This window comes from Erpetoichthys calabaricus, chromosome 11 (assembly GCF_900747795.2).
Source record: "Erpetoichthys calabaricus chromosome 11, fErpCal1.3, whole genome shotgun sequence".
Classification (NCBI taxonomy): domain Eukaryota; kingdom Metazoa; phylum Chordata; class Cladistia; order Polypteriformes; family Polypteridae; genus Erpetoichthys; species Erpetoichthys calabaricus.
In genome coordinates, this window is record NC_041404.2 from 95,674,843 (window position 1) to 95,689,972 (window position 15,130).

Genomic DNA, 15,130 nt, shown 5'->3' on the forward strand with positions numbered 1-15,130 from the left:
AGAAGAGCTAGAAACCATCTTTGTGGTAAAACCTTTTTGCACAAGCGAGTTACTTACTGTAGAATAGTTTTTTGGTCTTTTTTTTGGTAATTTTTGTTTTGTCTATAATCAAGAGAAAAGACTTTACAAAATTAATGACAGAGAGTTTACCACAAGGTGCAAACTATTGGTAACCCTCAATCATTGGAAGGACAGATTAGACTTTAAAATATTTTTAAAAATTCCAGTTTTGTGACAGACTTCTTTGGACAAATGAAATTAAGATCAATATGTACCAGAATGATGGACAGAGAAGAATATGGAGAAGAGAAGAAATAACTCATGATCTGAAGCATACCACATCATCTGTAAAACATGGTGGAGGCAGAGTTATGGCATGGACATGCATAACTGCCAATGGAAGGGGGTCATTGGTGTTCATTGATGATATGACTACTGACAAAAAATGCAGTAGTGTAGTGTACAGGGCTATACTGACTGCTCAGATTCAGACAAATGCTGCAAAACCAATACAGGAGTACGCTTCACAGTACAGATGGACAATGAGCCAAAACATACTTTGACAGCATACCAAATATTTTACAAGGCGAAGAAGTAACCGAGTCAATCAACAGATCTCAGCCCAATTGTACATGAATTTCACTTGCTGAAGACAAAACTGAAGGCAGAAAGTCCAATGAACAAGCAGAACCTGAAGAAAGCTGCAGTAAAGGCCTGGCAAGGCCAACACTATGGTGGAAACCCAGCACTTGGAGAAGACCATGGGTTCCAGGCAGTCAAAAGATTTTCAATCAAGTAATGAAAATGAATGTTATACAGTGATCCCTCGCTATATCGCGCTTCGCCTTTCGCGGCTTCACTCCATCGCGGATTTTATATGTAAGCATATTTAAATATATATCGCGGATTTTTCGCTGCTTCGCGGGTTTCTGCGGACAATAGGTCTTTTAATTTCTGGTAAATGCTTCCTCAGTTGGTTTGCCCAGTTGATTTCATACAAGGGACGCTACTGGCAGATGGCTGAGAAGCTATCCAGCTTACTTTCCCTCTCCCTCTCTCTCTCTCTCTCTCTTGCGCTGACTAGGGGGGTGTGAGCAGGGGGGCTGTGTGCAGCTGCTTCCTGAAGGACATGCTGCACGGAGCATCGCATACTTAAAAGCTCAAAGGGCACGTATTGATTTTTTTTATCTGTCTCTCTCTATCTCTCTCTCTCTCTCTCTTCCTGCTCCTGACAGAGGGGGTGTGAGCTGCCGCCTTCAACAGCTTTGTACCGGCGGTGCTTCGCATACTTAAAAGCCAAAAAGCCCTATTGATTTTTTTTTTGACTGCTTGCTTTGCACTCCTTTGAAAAGGAACATATGTTTGCATTCTTTTAATTGTGAGACAGAACTGTCATCTCTGTCTTGTCATGGAGCACAGTTTAAACTTTTGAAAAAGAGACAAATGTTTGTTTGCAGTGTTTGAATAATGTTCCTGTCTCTCTACAACCTCCTGTGTTTCTGCGCAAATCTGTGACCCAAGCATGACATTCTAAAAATAACCATATAAACATATGGTTTCTACTTCGCGGATTTTCCTATTTCGCGGGTGGCTCTGGAACGCAACCCCCGCGATGGAGGAGGGATTACTGTATTCATGATTATGTTACTTTGTCCAAATATGTTTGAGACTCTAAAAATGTGGCTCATGCAATGTTTTTGTTAAATTCCTTAAAATAAAACTGCAAGTCTATATTTCAGTCACATCTTGATTGCTTCATTTCAAATCCACTGTGGTGGCACACAGAGACAAATTTATGAAAACTGTATCATTGTCAAAAACATACGGACCTCTAACTGTAATATAGAGATTGATATTATGCTATGCACGTGTAAAATGAATACATTATTGCTAAAATTGTTTTTATAAAGTCAAAAAGTCCTTCCCATGAGTCTTTAGGGTTTCTGTTTATGTCCATGCTGATAACTGCAAAAACATAACTATTTAACAAATTTTACTGTAAATGGGAGTGGTCTCCCCTAGACTTTCTTGTATACTCAGATATGGGGATAGATATTTGAGGAGTAAACTGCAAGACAATGATTATATTTTTACATTATGTACATTAAACAACAATCAACAACAAATCAAATCAAATGAATAATATACTGACCAATTATTATAGAAGTAAACTTAAATAAATTGGACTGTGCAGCAACATGAACAAAAGATAAAGTACCACTTCCAGTTAGCAGAAAATGCCCAAAAGTTGATAGAAATGTACGTTTTGTACCTAATACTTGTATGCAAAATTTGGTTGACCTAAGTGAAAGAGTAGTATCCACTTGCAGAGCCACAGCACCATACGTCTCCGTCGTTTCAGGACTGACTTCGTAAAATTACTTTTGGAAAGTTTCGGCAAAGCCCAGAAAGCAACGTCCGGTCAAGGACCCGTTCAGAAATTAAACAATAAAAATGAGAAGGAAAAACAGTACATCAAACCAAATACATATGTATCATAGTGAAGTTCATAGGGTTTCTGCCATCAAGTTGTGTCATACATCAAACTAAACAATACAGATCATTTCTGTGAAATACACTATTAACATTTACGTTGTGTTCGGGTCTGTGGGAACCATTTAATATGTTGGCAAAATTAAAATCATCAAGATCTGTGTTAATTGAAATAGTTTTTCGTTTACATTCATGAAATGAAGTATCCTCTTTCATAAAACCCCTGTGTGCGTCCAGTGTCCGTATGTGTATGTCTTCTGGTGAAGTGCACATGCATGGGGCACGGTGTAATGCTTCAAAGCAGATGCTTCAAAGGCTGCCTGACGCGTCACACAAGACAGAGAGGGCGGGACCTATAAAATATCGCACGGACAATCCAATCCGATTTCTGGAAATGAGGTAAGACTTAAAACAAAAGGCACGAAAAATCCAATCGGGTACTGAGACGCGGAGACCAGCTTCCCCAAAGAGGTAGGATTAGTGTTTGTGGTTGTGCAAGTGTTCACTCTGAGGATGTCAGATTTGTGATTAAGAAGCCTGGCCCAGTAAAGTGTCAGTCGTTGAAGGGGTTTTCTTAAATATACGAATTTTCATGATATTACAATAGGATGACTTTTAAAAGTAGATTTATTTTCGCACACATAAAATCCGTTGCTGGGGAGATGCCACACATACAATAATCAGCTGCACGCCAGCAGATTAAAATACTTGCTGGGGAACTGCACAGTACTTGCTGGAGAGACGCCACAAGCACGATTATCAACTACACGCCACACATTACATCAGTTGCTGGGGAGAATCTGCTGATTGCCCACTGTTGTGACAGAAAATTAAACACATATTACGAGCATCAAAGCCAGTATTACTGTCAGAGAAAACTACAGACATTTTACGGAAATACAAACCAGTATTACTGCGAGAGAAAATATTACGGACGTAAAAGCCTATATTACTGTTACTATCTACTAACAACATGCCACCCAAAAAAGAAGAAAAAGATAATGAGCGTCAGAAAAACGCTAAAAGAAAAAGACTCAGAAGAGCAAATAGATCTATAGAGGAACAGGAAAATGAGCGTAAAGAAAATTCTCAAAGAGAATGCACTACTGTTCTAGCGCCCGTTATTGTAACGGGCTTAATGTCTAGTACAACATAATTATAATGTTTACACCACGTTAGAGTTTAGTAAAACGTTAATAACAAAAGTAATTATGTTTTTTAAAATGTACTATGCATGTGTGCAATATTGTTCTAAACCAATTTAGAATGAACATTTAAGTCAATCTAATATTTTTAAACGTGAAGAAAACGGCAATACATATTCTACACTGAATTATGCTATATATTAATTGCCTTATATAGAACTGCTCTAGTTTTTGTCACTTATTATTATAAACGATGGGCCATCAAAAGAAAAAAAAGAAAGAACACAATTTATTTATATAGCACCCTTCCTATGCCCATCAGAAAGAACAACAGGACCTATATAACATTGGCTACAAATAATATCTTCAATAAATAAAGATAAATACAGGATATACTGTACAAAACATTCAAATAGAATAAAAGACAATAATTCAGACTAAAATACAACATATAGTACTACAAAACAGTCTTGAACAAATAACATAAATTGTGATAAAAATGCAAACCCTGAGTACCTGGACAGATAGAGGGGATAAACTGAAAGAAGGAGCAGAACGTCAGGACTGTTTAATGTCTTCCTAAACAAATGAGTTAAAAACAAATGAATGGAGTCAGCTGATCTCATTAATTTCAGGAGGTCATTCCAAAGTCTGGGTGTTATACAGCTGAAGGCCCTGCTGTCACCCACAGAGTGCAGGTTAGTGGGGGACACAGAATCAGAGGACCTTAGTGGGCAGGTTAATAACAGAATTTGATATTCAATCCTGTAAGACACAGGGGGAAGTGAAGGTGCAGCAGGATGGCTGTGATGTGCTCACTGTTGTTGGTTCGTTTCAGGACTCTTGCAGTTGAGTTTTGAATCATCTGGAGCTGTGATATAAGATTAGAAGTGGCACCTGCCAGCAGTGACTTACAATAATCATAATCAAATTATAGACTGTTAACAGCAGACACAAGATTCTCAGCATTACAAAAGGAGAGGAATGAGCAAACATAAGAAATGTGACACAGGTGGAAGTAAGAAAGTTTCTTAATATTGTTTACATGGGTGAAATAAGAAAAGGAGGAATAAAAGTGACACCAAGATTCTTTGCAGTAAAAGAAGGTCTGATGAGATCATCACCAAGAATGGTTGAAGAGGAGCTTGTTTTCTTAAGTTGCACTTTAGTGCCACTTTGCAGGAGTTCTATTATGTTGCAATTTAATTTTAAAGAGTGTGCTTTGTTCAGGTTTTAATTTTAATTTAATTTCACTGAGGCAAGTTGTGAGCTGAGAAAGCTGTGACGAAGTGTCACTTTTAACACTGAAATAGATCTAAGAATCATCTGCATGATAACCCAGTCCAAAGCTATGAATAACATGCTCAAGGGGAAGCATAGAAATACAGAAGAGCAGAGGATGTAATTTCATTAAAGGGAATTAAGATGGAGGAAATCCTGTGAGAAAGTAAGGCATGAGGGTTGCCCTGGGCATGACATAAGCTGCATGGCCACAGCATCATATGCAATAACTTTTACACAAACTGGGACAGTAGCTCCTCAAGAGGAAGGTAACCATGCTTAGCACAGTAAGGAAAAATAAGCCAGAGCTTCCATCTCAACTGCTGGCCACACAGAACAGGCCAGTGAACACATTGAAGTTTGACTAAACAAATGACACATCCTTGGTGTACAATGTGATCTGCACAGGGATAGGAGATGCCATGGCCAGAAATTATAATGGATTATAATGCTACAAAAAGAGGAGTGAAGAATTTAGACAAAACATTAACGCTGGATGCTGACCACAGGCAATTTTTTAAACATATTGAACATCTCAGAAAAAATACTTTTGTCATCTCGACAACCTTGAGCTGACACTGGAACAGGGAAAAGGAGACAGAGCCTTCTTGAGGAGCAGGGTAAACCATTGGTGACACCTCACATTCTACTGGGACATGTGCCAAAGACCCCAGCATGTACAGCCATTGTGTAGATTCAACAGTCCAATCCACAGGGGAACCAATGACAGCACCTGTAGTATGTATGCATAGTGAGTGTGTTTGTGTGTCTCACTGTGTTATTTTATCCTGTACAGTTATTACAGTATTGTGTAGAAAATGAAAATATTCAGTTCTGCTTGATAAACAAATAAAATGTGATCTGAGGGTAAAGAATAAATAGGTTATTTACATTGCTTGTTAAAATAAAGTGACCATCTGATTTAAAAAAAGTCCCTCAATAGTACATACGTAGCAAAAATGTAATCATAAGTTGAGATTCAACACAATTATTTTTCATGCTTCTCAAAGAGAAATTAAAATATGATGTTTGTAAACTACTGCATTTGTGAAAGACTGAAGTGTGGGGCTATCCAAAACTATCATTGAGTGTATTTCAGTAATTTGTGTAGTGATTTATAAAACCACAATATTACATTAAAATATACTGCTCAAAAAAATTAAAGGAACACTTTTTTTTTTTTTTTTATCCGATTACAGCATCAAGTCAATGGCACTTGTGGGCTATTGGTTTGGTCAGTGAAGTAGCAGAAGGGCTTGTTCATCAGTGTCAGCTGCTTTGGTGCACCAGAGGGGCAACAATGAGATGACCCCCAGAACAGGAATGAATGGTTTAACACAGGGGTGGCGAACTGCTGGCCTGGAGTGCTGCAGTGGCTACAGGTTTTCATTCTAACCCTTTTCCTAATCAGTGACCAGTTTTCACTGCTAATTAACTTTTTCCCCATCACTTTAATAGCCCTGTTAGAAGAGTTCAGCCCTCTGAATTAATTCCTTTGTTCATTAAATGATAGCCAAGCAGAAATGAGATGTGAAACGAGCTAACAGATGACCAGCTAAACTGGGGCTTCAAACTCCAACCAATTTCACTCCAATTACTTTCTTAATGAGAAGCCAATTCTTGCTGTTAATTAAACCCGTTATTTAATTCCATGGCTTGTTGCTGCTCTCATTCTGCCACAGCACACATTTCGAAAACTGTTGTTTTTCTGTTCTTTCTAAGAGCACCGTCAAAATGTTTTGGTGACCCGAGAGATCAACCTTACCAAGACCATCATCTCTCTTTAATTTCAGATATTGTGTAATGGGCACAGGGGAGATGGTCATGTGGTGGCTTGTTTTGTGTCCCATTATTGTTTGGCTGCTAATTAAAGAAAAAGAAACAACTATGAGGCCTGAGTCAAGTTAATTAAAAGAAGTAGTCGGCAGCAAAAACTGGTCACTAATTAAGAGGATGATAAGAATGAAAACCTGCAGCCACTGCGGCACTCGAGGCATGGAGTTCGCCACCCCTGGTTTAACAGGTGGAGGGAAGCCACTGACATTTTTCCCTCCTCATCTTCTCTGACTGTTTTTTCACTAGTTTTGCATTTGGCTACAGTCAGTGTCACTACTGGTAGCATGAGGCGATACCTGGATCCTACAGAAGTTGGTGGCACAGGTAGTCCAACTTCTCCAGGATGGCACTATACGTGCCATTGCCAGAAGGTTTGCTGTGTCTCCCAACACAGTCTCAAGGGCATTGAGGAGATTCCAGGAGACAGGCAGTTACTCGAGGAGAGCTGGACAGGGCCCCTCGTAGAAGGTCCTTAACCCATCAGCAGGACCGGAGGAACAGGATGAGCACTGCCAGAGCCTACAAAATTACCTCCAGCAGGCAGGCCACTGGTGTGAATGTCTCTGATCTCTGACAAAAAGAAACAGACTTTATGAGGGTGGCCTGAGGGCCCGGCATCCTCTAGTGGGCACCGTGGAGCTTGATTGGCATTTGCCATAGAATATCAGAATTGCCAGGTCCACCACTGGCAACCTGTGCTTTTCACCGATGAGAGCAGGTTCACCCTGAGCACATGTGACAGACGTGAAAGGGTCTGGAGAAGCCGTGAAGAACATTATGCTGCCTGTAACATCGTTTAGCATGACCGGTTTGGTGGTGTGTCAGTGATGGTCTGGGGAGGCATATCCATGGAGGGACGCACAGACCTCTACAGGCTAGACAATGGCACCTTGACTGCTATTAGGTATCAGGATGAAATCCTTGGACACACTGTCAGACACTATGTAGCTTAAATCATGTTCAAGGTAACCCTCATGCCTTAATTTATAATACAATAATTAAGTTATCTTAATTTTATAATAATAAAATCTTATATCACAGCTCCAGGGGCCTCATGTTTAACGCCGTGCGTAGAACTCACACTATAACATGGCGTAAGCACAAAAGCAGGATTGTGCGTACGCACAGAAAAATCCAGATGCAGGAATCTGTGCGCACGCAAAATTTCACGTTCTTCCACTACATAAATCCCAATCAGCGTGAAAAGTAACGCACGTGCACGCGCCTTCTGTCCCGCCCCAACTCCTCCCAGAATTACGCCTCTTTGAATATGGAAATCAATATAAATAGCCTTCTGTGAAAAGACAATGGGAAAAGCACAGGGGAAAATATAAGAATTTCAGCGAATACCAAGTGGAGGCAAAGGAAAAACCTACTATTTGTTGGTTTAAACAGTGGTATAATCAACAAAAGAAAGTTGATCGAGTGACAGAGTGTCAGAGAAGCTCGAAAGATCAAACTCACAAAGTCGCACAGTGCCCGAAATAAAAAAGAAATCACATATAAAAGTCGCCGTGAAAAGCAAGTCGTAGCCCACCGTCTTAGTGTCATATGAAAGCTTATTAGAGAACAGACAAAAAAAAAATAGGCACACAGTGGGGAAAAAAAAGCACGAAATGTCAACTTTAATCTCGAAATTTCCACTTTAATCACGTAGTTTATTTTGACATTAAAGTAGTGTGAATTTCCCATTGGGATTAATAAAGTATCTATCTATCTATCTATCTATCTAGAACATCATAAACTTCATCTTAAAATCGTTTATTTTACTAGTTTCTCAAGTAGCACGTTAAATGCTTTGTTCTGTATTTGATCTTCTATGTGCTCTATGTGTGTGAATCACTACGTGCTTCCGTTCTTTCTCTTTCTCCGACAGGACACAGAATCCATTACATTCGTGATATTACAGCTCTCTGAATAATTAAAATACTGAGATGTATACGTGATATCATTTTCATGATGATAGGAATGAAAGCATGTTATTAAACATGAGAACACGGTGGCGCAGTGATTGTTCCTATCTCACGCAAGAGGCTTGCTGCGCCATGTGCGACCTTCGATGAAATAATTTATCACAGCAGTACTGTCTCTTTCAAACGTACTAATCTCCAATTCCTGTCCTTCCTTTTCTTTCTCCAAATACCCAATTGCCACACAATCAGCTCTGTAATAGACGTTAAGCCATCTGTAAGCTTAGAACGCTGATTCTTCAAAACTTTTAAGGAACATTGAAATATCTCCGTAGTACATGTTTAATTATTCTATCCGTCTATCCTTCCAGTGTCGCGTCAGTGCAAGAATACAACGCAATGCAGGAACAATCCCTGAACTAGCTAGCGCTGCGGCACCGTGTCTTCACATGTTTAACTATTAGCAATACAGATTATTTAAATGAAGTTAAAGTTTTATCTGTATATTATAAGCAACATATTTTGCTGCATTTCATCTTAAAAATGATATTGTCATCATACGCGCTTTATAAAGTGGCGCAGGTTGTGCAATATTATAACTGTAGTGTCAGTTTAAAGTGAGGTCATTGTACTTATAAGTACAAACAGTTCTACAAGGAGCACTTGATGGACTGATTGGGTGCGTTTATAGTTCTTGGGATGAAACTGTTTCTGAAACGCGAGGTCCGTACAGGAAAGGCTTTTGACGCTTTTTGCTGTGGTTGAGGTAGTGTGCACTTGAAACTGTATACCGATAATTCTCTTTCCGATCAACTGCTGCTGTGATTCACACTCAGATACAGTGATATAAATACTCCGAGTGGTGCAGTGAGAGTAATATGGAAAAAGATGATCCGCAGTGGCAACCCTTAACGCAACATTTCTGTGCGTATGCACCGTTTATACATGAGGCCCCAGCTGATTTAAAACTGCAAGAGTGCTGACAAGAACCAACAACAGCGAGCACATCACAGCCATCCTGCCGCACCTTCACTGTCCCGTTTCTTACAGGATTGAATATAAAATTCTGTTATTAACCTGCCCTCTAAGGTCCTCTGATTCTGTGCCCCACACTAACCTGCACGCTGTGGGTGACAACAGGGCCATCAGCTGTATAGTGCCCTGACTGTGGAATCACCTCTTGAAATTAATAAGATCAGCTAACTCCATTCATTTGTTTTTAACTCATTTGTTTAGGAAGACATTAAACAGACCTGACATTCTGTCCCTTCTTTCAGTTTACCCCCTCTATCTGTCCAGGTACTCTGGGTTTGCATTTTTATCCCAATTTATGTTATTTGTTCAAGATTGTTTTGTAGTATTATATGTTGTATTTTAGTCTGAATTATTGTCTTTTATTCTATTTGAATGTTTTGTATATCCTGTATCTATCTTTATTTAGTGAAGATATTATTTGTAGCCAATGTTATATAGATCCTGTTGTTCTTTCTGAATTTTGGGCATAGGAAGGGTGCTATATAAATAAATTGTGTCCTTATTAGTATTTTTCTTTTTTTTTTGTTTTGATGGCCCATCGTTTATAATAATAAGTGACAAAAACTAGAGCAGTTCTATATAAGGCAATTAATATACAGTATAGCATAATTCAGTGTAGAATATGTATTGCCATTTTCTTCACATACATGTTTAAAAATATTAGATTGACTTAAATGTTCATTCTAAATTGGTTTAGAACAATATTGCACAAATGCATTGAACATTTTAAAAAACGTAATCACTTTTATTATTAACGTTTTACTAAACTCTAATGTGGTGTAAACATTGTAATTATAATGTATATTTCGTTTCATGAATGTAAATGAAAATCTATTTCAATTAACACAGATCTTGATGATTTTAATTTTGTCGACATGTTAAATGGTTCTGCACCCCACAGACCCGAACACAACGTAAACATTAATAATGTATTTCACAGAAATGATTTGTATTGTTTAGTTTGATGTTTGACACAATGTGATGGCAGAAACCCTATGAACTTAACAATGATGTATATTATTAGGTTTGATGTACTGTTTTTCCTTCTAATTTTTATCGCTTCATTTCTGAACGGGTCCATGACCCGACTTTATTTTCCAGGCTTTGCCAAGACCTGCCAAAACCTTCCAAAAGTAATTTTACGAAGTCAGCCCTGAAAAGATGGAGACGTCACTTCCGGGTCTGTAACTGTGGGTCTACAACTGTGGTGACGTATGGTGCTGTGGCTCCGCAAGTGGATATTATTGAAGTGAAACCATACTCAAGTTATCGTGTTTACATACACACACAGACAGACAGACAGACAGACAGACACTCAGACATAATTCCAAAAATGGTATTTATGGACTCATGGAGGTCTAAAACGTCAATATTCGTTAAAATCTCGAAATGGAATTTTCGGAGAATTCAAATACTTTCCCTATACTTTATATACAAGAAAGTCAGGGTGGTCTAAAACATCGAGATTCACCAAAATCTCAACATCAAATTTTTGGATGATTACAATACTTTACCTATATTTTGTATATGAGAAAGTAAAAAAGCATTTGTACTGCATGTTTTGAGCAAGCAACTGGATGACAGTCATGTGTATCATGTGACACAAGAAACAATATTTTATTTTTGTTGTTCTGTTAATTTTTCACATTTTGCCATTGTACAGCACTGTTCACTACTGACTTCTGTTATGTCATAAACTTCTTTCTTTCCATTCTGCATGAAAACGTAACATTACATGTTTTTCTCTGCCAACAATATAAAGGTGTAAGCAACACAAAAAAATACCATTTTAGGGATAAATATCCCTCTAATTGTGGTGGGCTAGTGTCCTGCCCAGGGTTTGTTTTCTGCCTTGCACCCTGTGTTGGCTGGGATTGGTTCCTGCTGACCCCTGTGACCATGTAGTTAGGATATAGCGGGTTAGATAATGGATGGATGGATATCCCTCTACTAGAAATAGTTATTAAACAGTTAATCAATTATTAAAACAGTTGCTAGTTTCACCCCTAAAAATGAAAGTTAAGATGTTAACAAAACAATTTTTAAAAGCTACAAAAGTATAGTGAAAAAGTTCAGAAAACTATGATATTAAACACACCATACAGTGCACCAAGAAAGCTGGAGCATCCCACCCCGAAATGTTCTCTTCAAATAAGCTTAAAATCTGCGAGCAATTCCTAATGCCACCAGCACTGTCCCAGAAAAATGTAATAAACAGAATAGAAAACTCAACTCCTGCTCCTTCTGTGATTTGCAAGATGTAATGGTCCTGAATTTCACAAACAGCTAACATTAACAGAAACTGATCAAAGAATTACATTATAGGTGATATATATAATATTCTCTAATATATTACAAGTAACTTAAAGCTATTAGCAAAATTTTAATTAAGCTTCCTAGTTTTCATAAACTGGTTTTACTAGCTTGGAAACTAGTGAATATGCACAGCTATTTGCCACATACCTATTTCACCCCAAGTCATATGTTTTATCTGTTCATCCATTTTTAGGTCCATATTCATTATGAAGCACCTATTGTAATAGCCCCTGTCTGTCTGTCTGTCTGAAACAATTCAGCCCCCCGTGGACCAATTTTGTTGAAATCCAGGAAATTTATCGAGACATCAATATATCTTGAACAGATCTCTCCCTTTTCAAAGCACTGATGAATTTGCAAGCTTGTACATCTTAAAACAGAAAAAGGTTCATTGCAACTTCCAACTACAAATTATTTTACTGTATTAATGTTGTCTTGACAATGGCTAAACCAACTTGTATATTTTCCTCTTTTTAACCTCCGATAGGTGCACACTAGATAGGAAGTCTCGCTGGCTGCTTGAGCATGAGATTACAGTCCTCCATCATGAAGTCAGATTGACGTTTGGTGAAACCTAATGTATATATACATTAACAAGTTATTTCTGCTTTATGAAGTCTTCCAAGTGTGTTAGTTGCAAACAGGATGGAAACAGTGCACCAGCATCTTATTCTCTCCCCCCCCCCCCCCCTCATAAAATAATTCTCCTAACTATAAAAGTGTAAAATGAATGTAGTACACTGTGACATGTAAGCTGAGAGCAAAAAAACATTTACATAGCATTTACCTTACACTAAACCAACCTAAAAGCTCCATTACCTGCAGGATGGATGGATGGATGGATGGATGGATGGATGGATGGATGGATGGATGGATGGATGGATGGATGGATGGATGGATGGATGGATGGATGGATGGATAGATAGATAGATAGATAGATAGATAGATAGATAGATAGGATACTTTGATCTGAACAAAGAAGAAAATTAAAAAGAAAACTTCTGACTTGGCTGTCACAGTGAGACATTATGAAGATGTATTGCTGTTGGTATAAATGAGCCCCAGTAGCATTTTTTGACATACGTCTGCTGAATAATTAATTGGCTGAAAGCACTCAGTGTTACTTTGTCACAGAGAAGATGTGCGGCACTGTTCATAATGTCGCTCAGTTTTTAACCCTCTCTTTGCCACTTCCTCCAGGGATTCCAGAGTGCATCCTATACCTGAGCTTGCCCTTATAAATTAGCTTGTTGATTTGGTGGGCATCTCTTAAAATGATGCTACTGCCCCAGCAGACCACAATGTACAAAATTGCACTGGCCATCACGGAGTTACAGAAAATATCTCTTCCCACATTAAAGGGACACAGTCTCCTAAGGAAAAAGAGCCTGCTCTGCCCTTTCTTACATAGATTCTCTGTGTTCCAAGACCAGTACAACCTGTCATTAATGTGTTTATAATGATTAACTTTTTTACTGACACTGTAATTTACTAGGGTGCCAGACAACCAGGTGATGGTCACAATCCCAATAAATATCTGAAGAATATCAAAATGTCCCCGTTTTACCAGGCCGCCCATCTAATAAAAACATTGCTCTGCTGACACAAGCATCTTTACAATATATTTACAATATTTTTTTTTTAATTCCAAGAGGCAAAAAACACCATCCCCCCCCAATAATGTAATACTGTATACAAATAACATGGTCAAAACTCTAATGAGGAAAGCTTCATTAAGAACTTGTGCTGAACTTGAACAACATCACGTGGATGACTAAGCAGCAGGGGAGGGAAAAAAAAGACAGTACTGCTATTTATTTGTTTACAATTCAAGGACTGTGTCAGCTCCTATGCATTCATTTGTTAAAAGTTTTTACCCCCCCCACCCCTCCCCTTTGAAAGCTTTGAAATTCTATTTTGCCACATTCTTCTATCCATAATGGTCAGTGGCTGTAATAAGGGTTGCCTTTCACTAGTGTTATTCCCTAACATATGTCATAACTAAACAGCTTTGCAAGTCCCATTTCATGAAAATTCTTTCTGCCACGCTCAAGCACTGCAGGAATTACAAAATGTTTCTATTTATCTATTTAGATTAAGTTAATAAGCATTTGCAAATTGTCACTGTAAATAAAAATTATTTTCTGTAAAATTTTCTCATTAATCTTAATGAATAATAACGGGACTACTTTGGGCTACCCCAAAATTCACCGAGGAACACTAGATTAAAAAAAAAAAAACTACAAATATACAGTACTGTATAATAAATAAATGTGTGATTTACTAGGCTACTAATATTGACCTTTCTCTTACTGGAATGCCGATTTCAAATAAGTACTCGAAAAAAAACCGGACGATTCGATCACACAGCAGATCAATAAAGTATCCAATAGCATTGTATGCAGAAAGCACCCAATTAAGGTGATAATTTTCTTCTGAAAGTGTTACTGTAGCATATTAAAAATAAGTTTTTTTCACATTAACAGAAAAACCTGCTGAAAGTAATTTAATTAAGGAAATATAATATTTACATGCATAATTTAAAATGTTATTATTTTTCTTAGTCTCAATGACAACACGTTTTACTCACCCTTCTACCGGAGGTGCATTCTCCAAAAGCAGCAAGTACAATTAAGACAGAGATCCATAGGAAACAGCCTGAATAAGGAAATTGGCGTTCAACAGCCATGACGATCGTCAGACAGATTATTTTATACTTAAAAATACAGAATAGACTTTAAAGTATGGTCAAAATTGAAAAAGCAACATAAAGCCGAGCCTACAAAAACAAGATGCACGATGGGAAGGTTAAGTACTTCCGCTTCAGTGTGTATGTAAAATGCATTCTGGGAATAGGAGGTGTGCGCTTGTCATTACTGTACTGTGTTCCCTGAGTTATTAGTTGCTGAAAAGTTTCGAAATTCATTTGCAAATGGCTTGTTTCGCCACCTTACTTTTCTTTTCTGATCATCGTTATTATTTTATTTTGAAATCTCCGTCGTTAATGATATAATCATGGGAGCAGTGTGTCTTTTTCATCTCACTACCCCAGTAAAGGAAATGTTGAAAGCATTCACTATGCTTTTAGCGGGTATCTGCTTTCAGTGTTAGCGC

At 38.0% G+C, this 15,130-nt stretch overlaps 1 protein-coding gene across 3 annotated transcripts in view; it reads right to left on the bottom strand.

Moving 5' to 3' along the window:
• emc10 (ER membrane protein complex subunit 10) overlaps positions 1-14,834 on the bottom strand; it is a 75,666-nt gene extending 60,832 nt beyond the window's left edge. The window contains exon 1 of one of the 3 annotated variants that reach the window (XM_028813632.2): positions 14,607-14,834. In XM_028813632.2, the coding sequence (XP_028669465.1) occupies positions 14,607-14,705 (99 nt within the window). In that variant the 5' untranslated portion in view covers positions 14,706-14,834. The remainder of the gene's footprint in view (positions 1-14,606) is intronic. The other 2 variants (XM_028813631.2, XM_028813630.2) reach the window with 2 other exon arrangements.
• Positions 14,835-15,130: the final 296 nt, after the last annotated feature.